The sequence below is a fragment of the Callithrix jacchus genome, chromosome 21 (genome assembly GCF_049354715.1).
Source record: "Callithrix jacchus isolate 240 chromosome 21, calJac240_pri, whole genome shotgun sequence".
Classification (NCBI taxonomy): Eukaryota; Metazoa; Chordata; class Mammalia; order Primates; family Cebidae; genus Callithrix; species Callithrix jacchus.
In genome coordinates, this window is record NC_133522.1 from 5,979,424 (window position 1) to 5,995,871 (window position 16,448).

Genomic DNA, 16,448 nt, shown 5'->3' on the forward strand with positions numbered 1-16,448 from the left:
CATATACCAGTGCAGCAACAGTGGTTTTCAAGCCACAGTTCAAGGTGTCCTCAGCTAGAAGTAAGAATAGGGCATAAAGAATAGAAAATTTTGGTGAAGCTGGTGTGTGTCAGTAGTAAGTACAGGGGTCTCCTGCTGCAAAAGAAAAGGTGACCTAACCCAGTGTCAGGGAATAAGAAGACTTGAAGAATGAGTAGAAATTGGCTTAGTGATTCTAGACGGAGGATCAAAAAGATCAAAGGCTATGATGCATTAAAAAGTGTGGCATACTCAGAGAACTACAAGTGGGGCGGTGCCATTGGAAGGAGAGTGTAAGGAGGGAGTGAGCCAACCGGAAAATAAAGAGAGAAGCAGGGTTTCATTGAAGATAGGTCTCATGTGCCAATACCAGAGAGTAGTCTGTATTTTAGAAATAAAGTTGGCCACTGCAGGCAAAGTTCAGTGTGTGTGTGTGTGTGTGTGTGTGTGTGTGTGTTCATAATTAAGTAGATTATCGTATGTTAAATATATAGAAAATTTTCACGAAGACTCAGATTAAGGATTCTCTTGAAAAATCAAGAATTAATATATACATCTACTATGTACCTGCAAAAACTTTAAAAAAAAAAGCATAGTTTTCTTAAACCTTGAAAAAACAGAAAAAGAAAAACCAGAAATTCACACTGGATTGGTGTTGCCTTAAACCTGAGAAGTTTGCTTTTAGTGGAAGAAAAGCCACTTTTATGGGTCACCGTACACTTCACTTACTTTACTCGTTTATATAACCGCCAGGCCCCTGGGCATTTGAGTCTGCAAGCCTCCTGAGGAGGAATGATAACATTAACTTTGCTGTGTTAGTCTGCCTGCATACTGAAGAGGAGGTTGAGGATATCAAGACTGGAATCAGAGGCACAATTTAGGAAATTCCTTCAAAGTAATGAGGATCAGAGATTCTGCTGGGCAATAGAGAAAAGCGACGGAAGTGAGCATTCCATTGTTAGGGGATCAGTTAGACAATAAAGAAAAGGTAGAGGGAAGAATAAAGAATAATATTTTCGTTTTCCAGGTAATTCAATGTGAGAGTCATCTAAGTTTAAGATAGTCAAGAATCCGACACAGAAAGAATTAAACCTGCAAATAAGTTTTGCTAGAAATGCCTGGGAAACATTGGAACAGGGTTTAAAAGAAAGTGCAAGGAGCTTTCAGATAGAAATACAGGCCTGACCCCAAAACCTATAATCCAATAAAAAATTAAAAAAAAAAAAAAAAAAAAGAAAAGTTTTAAGTTGTTAGCCAATCGGGTTTTCATTTAGATTATGAGGTCTGGCTCCAACCAGTGGAGATCAAACACAGCAGTAAGGACAACCCCAAATGCATAAGGGATAAATATGTCTGATTTTCCTTTGTTTGTTGTACTCTTGTGGGAAGATGGCTAGCGAGGGCACCCTTCCTGCAGTGTAGGAAGTAAAAAAGTAAAAATTGCTTTGCTGAGAGATCCTTTGTCTCAGTGCTAATAAAAAAAAAAAAAAAAAAAAAGAAATACAGGCCTGACATCTATTAAAGGGGAGAGTGTAGGAAGGAAAATCGAATAGTATGGAGCTCAGACTGCACTGTAAACCTGAGCAAGCTTCAGTGAGGATGATTAGAACATCAGATACTGGTAGCTCAAGCCTGTAATCCCAGCACTTTGGGAGGCCGAGGTGGTGTAATGGAACAGAAGGAATTAATTAAGTTTACAAGTCATGGACAGACTTTATGTTGTCTTCATTTCCTTATCATTGGGAGTATTCCGAGCTCAGAATTTTCCCAATGCAAAAAAAGGCTCTGAAGAGCCAGACCTGGGAACCTGGCCAGTTCCCTGATCCAGTTTTTGGTAAACACCTCAAGGATGTTAGTTACATGATGAAGACATGGACAGTGTCCTGACTTGACCCTTCTTTGTTTTAAAAAATATAAAAGATTGTTTAGCAGAAGCCGAACAGAGCTTCGATGGTGATTTGGTCTGGACTTGCGAAAACCCGTGCTGCTTTATTGCCGGTGTTGAAGTTTGTGAGCGTCTCTAGGTATCCTTGTAAATAAATTCTTTTTCTTTCTTTGTAAATAAACTCTTTTTCTCTATATACCTCGGCTGGTGTTTTTCTTCCCACGAATCTGCCTGAAAAGATTAGAAAATCCAAGCTTGGTACTGAGCAGTGCTCACACAGGTGGGTGGATCACGAGGTCAAGAGATCGAGACCATCCTGGTCAACATGGTGAGACCCCGTCTCTACTAAAAATACAAAAATTAGCTGGGCATGCTGGTGTGTGCCTGTAATCCCAGCTACTCGGGAGGCTGAGGCAGGAGAATTGGCTGAACCCAGGAGGCGGAGGTTGCGGTGAGCCGAGATTGCGCCATTGCACTCCAGCCTGGGTAACAAAAAAGCTCCATTAAAAAAAAGAAGAAGAACATCAGATACAAGATTGCTTGTTAAATGGATTTAACACTTGAGAAGAAATGGTCTGGCCCTACTGCTTCCATCATACTTAGTCCCTGACTGACGAAAGTAGAGCATGACCTGCTAAAATATACTGGAAATTTTGAAAATATAGCAGCTCAAAGTTGTCAGCTAGCTGCTTTCTTGCAATAAGCTCTCTTGAAAGGAGATCTGAGCAGTATACTCATATAGCTGACAGGTGTCATTAATAGGAGTATTAGACTTATGTAATAAGAGAAAAGAACTAAAAATGAGAAAAATAAACTGGTACAGTTAGAAAGAAACTGATGTTTCTCTAATAAGGTTTTTAGAACAATCTGCCTTTGACATATTAATTACGTTAAAAGAGGTTGTGGCAGAGATGATATGAATTCCAGAAATTTCCATTTTTATTTAGGAGCATTGTCAGACTGCTTTATGTTCTCTTGGAGTTAAGTACAGCAATGTGGATGAGTTCTAGCCAATGGAACCAGAGAAGAAATAGTATGTACCACCTAGAAACAGAGCTCATAAAATCCCCCAATATGATCCTTGCCTTCATTTTCCTGGCTGGAAGTAGAGGATTTCAAGGCCTTAGGCTTCAAGAGAAAGTATAGACTCCTCATTATTGCAAGGAAGAGCACCTGGCAAACACCTCCTTTGGGTTATTCTGTGTTAAAAAACACATTTTTATTATTCGAAGTTGACAGTATTTGGGGACTGAATTATGTAGCCAGCATTTACCTAAGAGGTATTCTAAGAAAAATACACGTCTATATAGGAAACAAACAAATATTCATAAGATAGATCTTTACATACTTCCAGAGACATCTTTCCATATACATTTTTACCCTTGAATTCTTTTTCCTAAAGCTTCAGATTCTCATCCCCAATACTTACTTAGTAAAGTGTGACATACAGTATATATTTGACAAACCCGTGATGGTAAGCTGACCCCTCCTTATTCTCCAGTTTGACTAATGGTGCCATCATTTCCACAGACACTCAGGACCTAAATTTTTGGTTTACTTGATTTCTATCTTTCAAAGAATTCTCAGAACAAATTGGTAAATGCCGTTAATCCTCTTTCTTTTACGTATTTTTGTATGCTTTTAATTCTTCACATTACCACCATCTGGGGTAGATGTATAGCATCATGCATAGAATACCAAGATAGATTTCTAACATCACATGGTCTACTTGACCTAGTCTCCCCCAAGTCACTCGTGCAAATTGTCATTGTCACTGTCCCCAGAGCATCGTGGAGATTATAGTAATTAACCCATGATAGCAAGAGCACAGAACAGGATGATTCCAGTTTGAAATATTTATCTACACACTGGGATAATCTTGGGAGGGTGACTTGGACATTCTGAGCCCAGATTCCCTTCTCACATAAAAGTAGCTAATCTCTATTCACAGAAATGTTGCAAAAAATTTAATGATGTAAGTTGCACATGATGATAGGCAAACAGCTGGCTCATGATAATGCCTACTATGTACTTACTGAATTAACAAATATATTCTTTACCTCTTCTCTTCCCCTTAACAAGTCTCCTGCTTACAAAGCATTCTCTACTCCACTCAACCTGACCAAATACGACTTCTCCTTCAAGGCCAGCACAAATCAGACCTGTTTTTTAAATCTCTTTCTAAGCACTTCCTTCCCTATGGGAATATTGATCATTATTTTATTTGCACATTTTAAAGTGAGCTTTTTTTCAATTTTCATATATAATCATTGTCTTTAAGTGGACTGCAATGACAAGGGACCTGTAGTATACAAAGTATCAGGTATTTTTGTTTAGCATGTGGTTTGAAGTTGTACTTTTTTTTTTTCTATTTTTACTTGCTCTGTTTGGCCTAGCCAGAATTCCTTTCTTCGTGTGTCATAAACAGTATTCTGACATTCTACTGAACATAAACTACTTTTACACCTCTCATACCTGAACAGTATCACTCTCATGTAACCCCACACACTATTGCCAAGAGCAAGAATAGGAGTCAGTACTTGCCAAACTAAGAAACTCATTCTCCAACCCAAATGATAGGGCTTGTGACCCAAGAAAGGCCTCAGGATCTCTGTTGGAACTAGAAAGATGGTAATTCTTTCATAGGAATTGCAATGTAGAATTAAAAATAGTAGTATTTTTCACTTTGTAGAAAGATATAGGCTTGCAAATTAACCCCGTTGGAAGAAAAATAGGGCCAAGGGAAGAAGACATAGAATGAGAGATTTACCCATGTTGACATTGTTTGAATTCCTGGTTCAATCTGTGTCTGATCTCTTAGCTAGGGAGATTATCCCTGGATAATTCTGTCACTTTTGCTAAACATTTTCTTTTTAAACATTAACTCAATTTATTTGTTTCCTGTTATTTGTAATCCAAAGAGGACTGCCTACTACAATTGCATTTATTACTTTGAAATAATATTTACTGATTCTTTTTCCAGCTTATTCATAATGAGATTTAGACCAAAAACATGTGGGTTACACACTGTAAATCCGTCTTCACTAATGGAGAATAAAAACCCAGAAGCGTATTTCTGTGACTTTATAAATTTCATTATTTTGCTATTTAAATAAGCACACATTTATAAATGGATTTTTAAAAAAACTTCAAAGACCACTTCTGTATTCCAATCTGTAAAAAATATTTTCATTATGTTTATTATAAAAATATAAACGTTTCCACTACAAATCATTTTACATTAGTAAGAGGCCATCTACATTGCACAATATAAACTGAGTCATATTTTGAAAAGACAAGTTTAAAGTAAACACATATTGTCCATCATATCACATTTATACATGGCTTGATTTATACTTAGCACAGCATAAACTGAGTTGCCAGAAATAAATAATATATGTAAATCATATGTAAGATACAAAACAGATCATATGGTACATAACATCCTGAAGGAGATGTGGCCTTATGTTTACTGAAAATCAATGCAGTTCCTGTACAAAGTGATGGCCTTAGCATTCTAGTACCTCTACTCCATGGTTAAGAATCGTACACTTATGTTTACATATATACAGGGTAAGAATTGTGTAGAATAAATTTTTAAGAGGTAAAGTAGAAAAATATTAATGAAATGAAGAACAGTATATGATGTGTACAACCTCTACTTTCAAATGGAAACCACAGCCAAAATAAGTGAAATAGATTCAACAATCCACAATTATTAGTTTATGAAATGCACAGGTTTTGTTGCGTATGCTCAGAATAGTACCTAAAAAAGTGAATGTTAGTCTGGGAAAAAATTAGATTGAAACCATATTTGGATCTCATCCTAACATTCCAAACACAAAATACTTGATTAAAAAAATGTTTTCTAGCTGCTGATAGCAGGTATAAGTAAAATTTTGATTAATTTTATAATCACACGTGTATTTTTTAAAATTTCATGCTCTTATATACCCAATACCTAACAGCCTGATTTGACTAAGAAATATTGCCAAGATTTGAGAAACAGTCTTATATCTGAAGGAGCACAATCTAAGTCTTATTACAATAAACCTACAACAGATTAGCACTTGTGAATTTTGATTTGTGACTGTAAGCAGTGTTTCATTAGCATTCCATTTTGCATAAGAACATTAAATTTGCAGCATTGTTTTATCCATTCCATTCTTGTGATATACACATTTCTTATATTCAAGTTCATATCAGCATTAGAAAGTATCAATACAGCTAAAATGTTGCTTCAGAATATACTAATAGCTAGGTACCCACCATGTACATCTTTTCAAATATTACTGAGCAAGCTCAAAGTTAGCCTTTATGTAACAGTAAGTCTAAATCCCTGTGATGAGAAATCGCTCTCCTGCCTGCACATTTCGAGGCATTTGCTAGATGACCGACTGTTCTAAAAATGTTACATCCAGTAAATTTGAGGAAGTTCAATGCTTCTAAGTTATATACCAAAACCGCATCATGTGCATTGAAGTGGAAGACTCTTAAAGACAATAATACCTGGTACTAATGGTCACAATATTTACTTAATTGACCTAAACTCCAGTGATACAGAGGAGTGGTTCTGTTATCATCATTCTCTATAAACAGTTGAGCAAGTTTAAGCAACAATAGTAAATGACTTTTCAAAGCCAGTGAGCAAGTGATTTTTTTTTTTTTTGACTCATGCATTGGCCTATAGGCTGTGCTGCCTGTTAATATAGCAATCTATATCAGATTTCAGTTCTTTCCAGTGTAGCTCTTCTCGGAAGCTCTAACACGGCTCCTTCACTAATGGAGGGAGTTAATGGTCTCTAAGCACCAGAGCAGGAAATGTATGCTATCTGGTTGAAAATCCATTGCATACAAGCTAGTATATTACACTAAATTTTGAGCATACAGTTTATAATAAATGGAGAGAAAAGAATGATTGGGATAACAGACTAGGACAGATGTTAGTGTATGACTGGGAAAAGAAGTTTCATTTTTAAAAATACATGTAAGTGGGTGGTTCAAAAAATCTGAAAGAAACCTATCATTATCTGTGTCAATTTAAACTGCTGACAATTTGAGAGAGCATTTGGCACTTGGCTGTAACAAATCCAAATTAAATCATCAAGACATAAATAGAAAACAATAAAAACAATCCAAAAGAAAATAAATATGTACTTTTTTCAAAAATTAAGACATTCTTTACATGATATACTTAAAGAAGCTAACAATTTAAAAGCATGTAGTACTTAGAACAACTACAAACATCATCTCTATATGCTTTAAACAGATAAAAGAGAAGAATGCGGTGATAAGGTAGTAAATATGGCCAGAGAGTCTGAGGTATCAATTCCTCCATTTTCCTTGCTTTAAAAGAAACAAAATCCCTGTTACAGATTTCCTCTGTCTATAAAAATATTACAAGTCTTTTCTTTTGCGGCTGTAACGAAACACAGCCACCACGTCCGTTTTGCTATTTCACTTGTTTGGCTTTCATGATAGCTTGTGATCCATGGCTATATGGTAGTTCTTCACCACTTTCCTCTGAAGAATTTCACTGAATCCATTAACTATTACTTAAAAAAGCAATTACAAAAAAATACCCCACCCACCCATCCACTAAATGATAGGGGAAAATAAAGAGTTTTTAAATTCCATTTTAAGGCATTTGTACTCATATTTGAGTGTCTTATTGGAGTTGGAACTTCACCAGCGTCTCCAGCATCATTGTCTGTCTGCAGGATGATGCTGCACCTTCCACAGTCACCATTTCCTTCCAGAAGCAGTGCTTCACACGGGAACTGGGCCATTCTTCGATTGTGTTTCTAGAGCTTTAATGCTACTGATGATCTTCTTCTGTGGCCCAACCACGGTGACACCAACCTTTTTCATGTCACTGCGAAAAAAGGAAAATATGAGAATTAGTTTCTTGGATGGTATGCAAGCAGGAGATTTTCAATGAGTGCAACTGCACAATGACATATTCTAGTACTGTGGACCTAATTTTCTAATATTTGCATCATCTGTGTTGTGTCCCAACTATTCCACGGTCTTGTAGAAAACTATATAGATGCCACAGTGGGTTGAATAGTGTTTCCTCAAAATCTTTGTCAGTCTCAAACCTCACAATGCGATTTTATTTGGATAGAGGGTCTTTGCAGATATAATTAAGGCACGGATTGGGAAAATATCTTACTGGATTAGGGTGGTACATAAATCCAGTGACAGTTTCCTTTTGAGAGAATAGGACACATAGAGCACAGAGAATCGAAGGCAATGTACAAATGGAGGCAGAGATTGGAGTTCTGTTGCCATAATCCGGAGAATACCAGGATCCACCAGAAGCTGGGATAGACGAGGAAGAATTCACCCTTAGAGACTGGAGCAATTGTGATACTGCCAACATAATGATTTCATACTTTCAGACTTCTGATGGCCAGAATTGCAAGAAAAAAACTTCTGTTGTTTAAGCGAATACATTTGTAGTAATTTCTTATAGAAGCCTTAGGAAATTAATAGCAATGATCATATATTCTTTCTGGGGCTTTATCTCTTTCCCTTGAATCTGGGCCAGCTCAGAGACTGCTTTGACTAACAGAATATGCCTGAATCAACATTGTTCCACTTTCTTCACTCGGGTCTTAAGAAACTATCAGCTTCTACTTATCACTTGAGACATCCTCACTGGGGCCCTAGACCTGCCATATAGAAAGTCTGACTACCTGATATTATTGCAGGGGAGAGGCCACATGGAAGCACTTTGGTCTACAATTCCAGGTGAGACCAACTGGGTAGCTAACTGAACAAGGAAGACATTGAAATGAAAGCATCTCCAGCCCTCCAGACAAGATCAGTTCATTTGTCAGCTGAGAGTTTCTGTCAACATCAACATCAGAGCACAAAGAATCACCCACCGTAGCTCTAGTCGAATTCATCACCCACAACTCTGTGATGTAATAAACACGTGAATGTTTTTGCCTTAAGTGCTGGGGGAGTCTGCTGTGCAGTCGTAGATAACTGGAATAATATCATTACAGTTCGCAGTTCTTTTAAAGTAGACAAAATGACAAAGACGTATCTCTATTTATGAAATATGTCATAATTGAAAGTTGGAAAGTAGGTATTAAAATACAGATTATAAAAACAAGGGATTTAATTTAGGGAAACAATATAGGTAATATGTGCAAACGGTTAATTATATATTCTTGTTTCAAGTAATTAGTTCATTCGCCTCTTTCATGATTGAGGGATGCTCACACATCCCCCTCTAATGAATAAATGAATGAATCCCCAACACTCCTATTTAATATTTTAAAACCTCTGTGTACTTGTATCTGCACTTTCTATTTTCTTTTCTTGTTTCATTTTCTTCCAAAGCATTTATTACCATCTAGCATATCGACTTTCTTTCTAATTTATTTTCCTTATTCCTTGTCCTGTCCCACAAGAAGGTAAATTCCATGTGAAAAGTGATTTTTTTCTTGTACTCTGTTTATCAACAACAACCTAAACAATGGCTGCCAGTTAGCGGGCTCAATACAAATTTACTGAATGTACAAAATATATTTTTTCTGGATAAAGTTGACTAGTGTGTAAAGTCCCATTTGGCAAGGAGAGCCAGGAAAATTGACAACGGCAAGGAAAAAGTACACATGTGAACACACACACACACACACATACAGAGGGTTTCTGAGGGTTTCTTTATGCTGAGCATAAAGAAAGAAAAATTAGGAATTCAACTATATAGAAATGGATTAATCGATTTCTTAAGAAACGGGTTCCAAGGCCATAAGGGTGTTCCAGAAGACAATAGGTCTTCTCATTTGAGAAGAAATGTACTTGTTATTTAAGCATCAGGCATTTAATTAACCAAGACGCTACTGAAATCCTACCATCTGCTGGGCAAGTTCCTGATGATCTGCAGGTTCCCTCCCTGCTGACAGTCAAAGGGCTGATCAACCCTCACTGGACAGCTTGGGTCTTGCCTTAGGTTCTATCTAATATACTTTTCCTCAGGAAGGCTAGTGGGGATGTATGGTAGTGTGAGGCTTGCCATGCTTAGCATAACTGTGAATGATGGAAGCCTTCACTTAGAGTGATGTATGCTGCTTTTGTTGATCCCTGCCTCTGAGAATGTGTGTTACAGGATTTTAATTAATCTATCTTTAAAATAAAGAATACAACTTTCTCCACTCATCCCCAAACTATACCAAAGCGACTTTATGAGTTCAGATCCAGAAAAAATAGATTCTCACTTTTTGTATTTCCTCCTTCATCTTTCTTCCAATACCATATCACATGTTTTATGCAAAGATGACTTTTTTCTCCTTTGTCTCTTCCCTTTCCCCTTCTTAAAATAATAGTCATGGAAAGTTTAAAAAAAAACGGACAAAACAGATATATTTCAATGCAGTAATTCCTGAACTCTTTGAGAAATTCAAGCATAGCTTGAGTATTGCACGATATGCTGTTCGGCCCTAATCTTCCTTCTGAACTGAAGCACTCATCACCAAGGCGCTGGAAAAAAAAAGTGATGCTGAATTCACAGACCCGTTTGGGACGTTCCTCATCACTTCTTTTTTTTTTTGAGACGGAGTTTCGCTCTTGTTACCCAGGCTGGAGTGCAATGGCGCGATCTCGGCTCACCGCAACCTCCGCCTCCTGGGTTCAGGCAATTCTCCTGCCTCAGCCTCCTGAGTAGCTGGGATTACAGGCGCGCACCACCATGCCCAGCTAATTTTTTTGTATTTTTAGTAGAGACAGGGTTTCACCATGTTGACCAGGATGGTCTCGATCTCTTGACCTCATGATCCACCCTCCTCGGCCTCCCAAATCCCGCCTCGGCTGGGATTACAGGCGTGAGCCTCATCACTTCTTTATAGATGCACCTCCTGAGTGTATTCTTCAATAAATGTTTTGCAAAAGCTGTTTTACATTCTGTGTCTGTGAACCCAACATAAGCAAATATATATATTATTTATATACATAAATATATATTCATATATGATATATAAAATATATATTTATATAATATATAACAAAATATATGAGTATGTACTTATATATATAAATATAATATATAATGTATATATTTATATATAAATATAATATATAAATTTATATATGTATATAATATATATAAATATAATATATAAATATATATATAAATAAATATAAATATAATATATAATGTATATATTTATATACATAAATATAATATATAAATTTATATATCTATGTAATATATATAAATATAATATATAATATATATTTATATGTGTAATACAAAACTTTTTTCTTAATGCAAAAGATTATATTGGATTTTTGAAAAGAGAACTAAAGTAACTATCCATTTGGGTTATTCCTTAGCTAGGGTTTTTAAACACACTCTAGTCTCTCTATTCTTCCACATGTCATCTGTCCACTACCTTGCCATATCCAAAATAATTCGGAGCATCCAGTTGCTGCTGTCTCAAAACACTGTGTGTGCTCATTTCATTTTGACTGTCCTATTCAGAAGAGCAGTGGAAAAGTTTAAGGCTAAAGAGAAGCTCCAGACTGAGACCAGAGGTTAATATGTTATCTGGTACTTCAAAGGCAGGGGGATAGGGGATGACACTGGGAAAATGGCATCCAAGGGTACAGGATAATGCCATGTAGCAATTAATCTGCTTCATATTCATTCCACACACTTAATTCTGTCTCTAGTTTCACAGTCACCGTCACTCTGCCCTTTCTCTTTCTCTCTTCCTTTCTTATTTTAACCTTGCTAAATCCATCTTAGGCTACGAAGTAATATTGTGAAATACGTATTTATTAAATAAAACCCCACGTGTTCTGGGCTTCATTTGAAAATTAGATAACTTGAATAGCTTGCATATCAATGAAACCTCTAACGAAAATAAATTAATGTGTATTTGAGAAATTTTATCGTTCTTTTCCTGTACTTTGGTAGCCTGAATAGGAAGGAAAAAAAAAAGAGAGATTCATCCTACGTATCTGTAGCTATTCTTGGAGAATCTCTACAGTTATCTGGTGAAGCGAGTCATTTCTGAATTGAGTCTGGATGGCACAAAAATAGAGACTGAAAGAAATCAAACAATAAGCCCAAGACCCCAAAAGAAAGATAAAACACCTAGCCAAATATCTTTATAGCACTTATGGTGAAAATGTTGCCCTATTGTATTTGTCCAAATAATTAGTATATTAAAGATTTTTAATAAATTCTCATTTTGTAATATAAACTGAGAACATGATTGCATGACACTATGAAGACTCAAGGAAAATGCAGCTCTTGTCACAGAGCGCTAGGGCAATAGGTGTTAACCCTATATTATCCCTACACTGAGGAGAGAGGACAGAAGAAGGAATGTTGTGGTGACTGCAACACGTATATGTCCAAGACCACCTGACTCAATGTGAAGGACAACCTGAAAAAGCTATTTTTCAAGAAAAGTCAGCTTTCGTCTTGAATGCATGTTCACAGATAGATCAAATAATAACAACAATTAAGTAAAAAGAGTCCAAGCTGCCAAAGAGTTTGATGTCCACCACGGTATTGTCGACACAAGTAATGTCGCTAACTTGGACGTATGACAAATGCTGTCATTTCACCTTTTCAAAGCAAATAGCTTTCTTATCGCATTTATAGCTTCTAATGGCTGACTATATTTAAACAGCAAACTAGCAGTTAATCTTATTAACAGTGTTCTCCCTCATACCTTTCAATATAGTTTTTCAATATCTAAAAGTCGAATTTTATTGAGAATAAACATTTCATTACTTTGCCTTTGAAAATCTGGCAATGGTGTGGAGATGTTCAGCTTCGTGTTTGCTTTTTGCTCTGCTTCTGTGCTCTCCAGCAGATGTTTCATATATCATAACCCTTTATATGACTAAAATAATAATATATCAAAATACATAAATACATGACTACATATTGAGACTGTATCTGATGAAAATAAGTACCATAGAAACCCAAAGTGTACTGTCAATTGGGTCAGAAGTGTATTCAAAAAACGCCACATTCCACTTTGAACGGGAACACCGATGCACGTTACGTTGACTAGAATAAGTGTATTTTTTTAGAGCAAGTCTTCTCCTTCAATAATAATAAACTCCTCCTCTAAGTCCTTCTGTGGCTTTATGTCTTTCTGATGGCAACGTTACACCATAAATCATAAATTTATTTATATGATTGTTGGACACTTGTAACTCTATTAATTACATGGCACATTTCTTTTTTGTTGTTAATCTGTAATTTTCACAGTGATGTTGAATGATTGACAGGGTGGCAATGAAAGCCTTTATATATTCAGAAACATTTAAATATTTAAATATTAGTGGGAGATGATAATACTAAAACTTGAGGGGACTAAAGTGTTTATTCAATTTAACAAACATCAAAGGAAGATGGACACAATGATGAACAGTTTCCCAATAGACCACGCAAGCTACAACGTTCTGGACAACTTTGGGTGTATCTATCCAGTTTGCACCTCTTTCCTTGGGACAATTCTCCGTCTTATCTTCAGGAAAGGGCCCCTGGAGCCAAGTCCATACTACCCCATTCTACTTCCTTTGAAAATAAATGACTAGATACTAGCAAACATGCAACTTTGGACGTGCCAATGTACAAGTGGGACTGAGCCAGTCATACTTTCTGTACTGAGAACTTAGAATTAAGAGTTGGACCCTTATCAGCTGAATGGCGCTGTGAGGCTATGTGACAAGATCTGAGAAAGCCAGTATTTAGCTATGTGCATGAGAATCCAGAAAATGTCACTCTGCAGAAGAATAAAAATTATGTAGTCACATTAGGAAGTGAAGCAAATTGATTCTCAATTACAGAGAGAGGAAGAATGTGACTTCCAACTCTTAATTTATCAATTTTCAAACACCCTACTTTGTGAATGACTAAATTTTTTTGCCCATTCACTGGACTTACTTGATTCTTTAGACACCCCCTTTTCTTGAGTCCATATGTTTCTCATATCAAAAGATTCCTGTTACAAAAAGATTACTGTCCATAATATACAGCATATTATACTTGATTATTATTGGTTTTTAACACATAAAAATATCAATTAATATTAATATTGTGATGCATATTTTTTCTTTCTTATCTGGCAATAAGCCTTGAGGAAAGCCCAAAAGTCCTATCTTAAACCTAAACATAACTTCGTTTTCTAGCATAATATCCTTCCCCGAGCAGACAGTAATGACCAGATGATGTTATGTTTATCCAGCAGCTATGAAAACTACTTTTAGAGTTTAATATGTATCCCTGTACTCCAGATTATCCACTTCATTCTCAATTTTCCTTATACACAGATATTAAGCTTTAGTAAAAATAATGGACGAATCACAAAATGCAGAAATACACTAATCAATCTATGTACGCTTATGTTTTAAGTTAGGGACTTGGGTTTGCAGTGTTGGAATGAGTGTGAATCTGTTGATTGATCTGCAGGTCATATCTGGTCTATGTAAAGACATCTATCCTGGGCGCTGTTTTGAGGGAGGAAGACATATCAACATGTATCAATCCAGAAGCTGTGAGCCACAGGGAGACCCAGGGCCCTGATTAGCAGCTCCAGGAAATACTCAGTACCTCAGATCGACCACTAATATTTATAACATGTCAAGCCAAGACATGAATATTGAGCAGAATATTCAAAAGTTCAAAAGAATCATTCAATCTTTTTAAGGGTTTTTTTCTTACTCTGTGGAAATCTTGGCTATTGTGTCACAAGAACTGTACTCCACGCCTGTGAAGATTTCCTTGCAGTGTGCTGTCCGGACGCCATTAAGCCAGTCACCTGCTGTGCGGAAGGTAGTGATATCGACATTGCTTTGGTCCAGAAGAAGGTTTGATGGCCTGCAAGAAAAGAAAACACCAAAGGGAGACAAATCAGGAGTCTGCAGAGTGACTGTGTGTCAAAATTTGACACTAACATCAGCAGGAACCTCCAGACTTCATATGGTGTTCCTGTTCATTTGTGGAATTTATCTGCCATGAAGGCTTCATCTGTTCGAGCTGGCAGCTTGGAGGAACACTGTGTAATCATCTTGTCTAAGTTCTCCCCTCTCCGTCCACAAGTGCTTTTCAATCACTGAAACTTTGCCAGTGAAAGAGATAAATACATCCATACATATTTTATTGACATTTAATTTGTTTAGTCATTAGCAAAATGGCAGTAATTTAGGACACAGTTACAGTAGGCAGGACACACTGAATTCTTCCCTGCCTGCTTTGATGATGGATTCATTTCAGTATTTTAAGTATTTCCCACTGGATGTTTGTTGGACCTTGTATAGGTTCCCGTATGAAGAATGGTTTGAACAATCTAGGTTGTACTTACAGCAGGACATAAACTCAACACATCGTTAAATAATGTTTACATGTCATTAAAAATAAAAATAGCAGAAAAAAGTAGATGACTGATAAAAACATTCTTGCATATTTGAGACAGAATGAAGTTCACTACATATATATATATGAATATAACACATTCATGATACATACATTACACATGTGTTGGATATATACACATGATATATATATAATATTTTATATATATACACACAGATACTCAGAGAAGCATTTAATTGTGATTTATATTGCAAAATAAAATCAGCATTAAGGAAAACACTTCCTCCTAGGATTGCTTTATACAAATACAGGTTTAACCATCTATCTATGACCACCTGCAAGACCTGGTGAATCAATGGAAAAGAAGAGACATGAGGAAATGAAAGAGACAAGGTTTGCATCCCCGAAGAGCCAGAAGAAGCAGCCCCTTGGTGACCTGTCTTTGGCATGTTTTTATCAGCTCTCAGGGACCTCTGATTGTCCTTTCACTGGAGCCAGTCACTAGGTGAACAATTTACTGACTTCTCTCTTCTTTTCTCTTAAGGAAGGGAGCTTGGGCACAAGGGAGACATAAAAGCCTTTAGTTTTGGGTGAATAATAACAATAACAGAAATAAGTTACAAAGGCTCTTATTTTGTTTTGTTTATATTGTTTACATGTTACATTGGATATTCATGTGCACTCAATGTGACACTCATGATGCTAAGAATATTACACAGACATGAAGGACCTCGGTCTTTGTAGCACCTGTTAGGCACTGATGCTATTCCCTAGGATAGATAAGGAAGCTGAAACTAAATCACATTAAGTTATAAATTTGAGTTCTCTCAGGCAAAAGAGACAGAGCTGGCATTTAGACCCACATTTTTCTATGCCACAGCCCACATTCTTGGCTGCTACACTGTGCTGTTTAGGTGAAACTTTGTTCATATTACATTTCCCCGTTTTCTCTTACACTATTTATGATTTCATCACGTGGCCTATTCAGTTTTCCTGTGCCCTGAAGTTTAGTGCACAAACACTGGAACCATAAGGCCTGGGTGGAATCCCGGGTAGACCACATACTATTTGCGTGACCTTGGTGAGTTTCCTGTCTGTTTCCTCTTCTTTTAAAGGGGCATAATGGTGAGGATACCGACTGAAGAATCGATGAGCATATGTAGGTAACACTTAGAACAGTGCTGGCACATA

The 16,448-nt window shown here is 36.5% G+C and overlaps 1 protein-coding gene across 4 annotated transcripts in view; it reads right to left on the reverse strand.

Moving 5' to 3' along the window:
• Positions 1-5,070: 5,070 nt before the first annotated feature.
• The window catches only part of EPHA3 (EPH receptor A3), a 384,770-nt gene continuing 373,392 nt past the window's right edge, over positions 5,071-16,448 (reverse strand). For all 4 annotated transcript variants that reach the window (XM_078358560.1, XM_078358558.1, XM_002761290.6 and 1 more), the window contains 2 exons: positions 14,607-14,762; positions 5,071-7,778 (listed from right to left, as the gene is read on the reverse strand). In XM_078358560.1, coding sequence (XP_078214686.1) covers positions 7,673-7,778; positions 14,607-14,762 — 262 coding nt within the window. In that variant the 3' untranslated portion in view covers positions 5,071-7,672. The remainder of the gene's footprint in view (positions 7,779-14,606; positions 14,763-16,448) is intronic.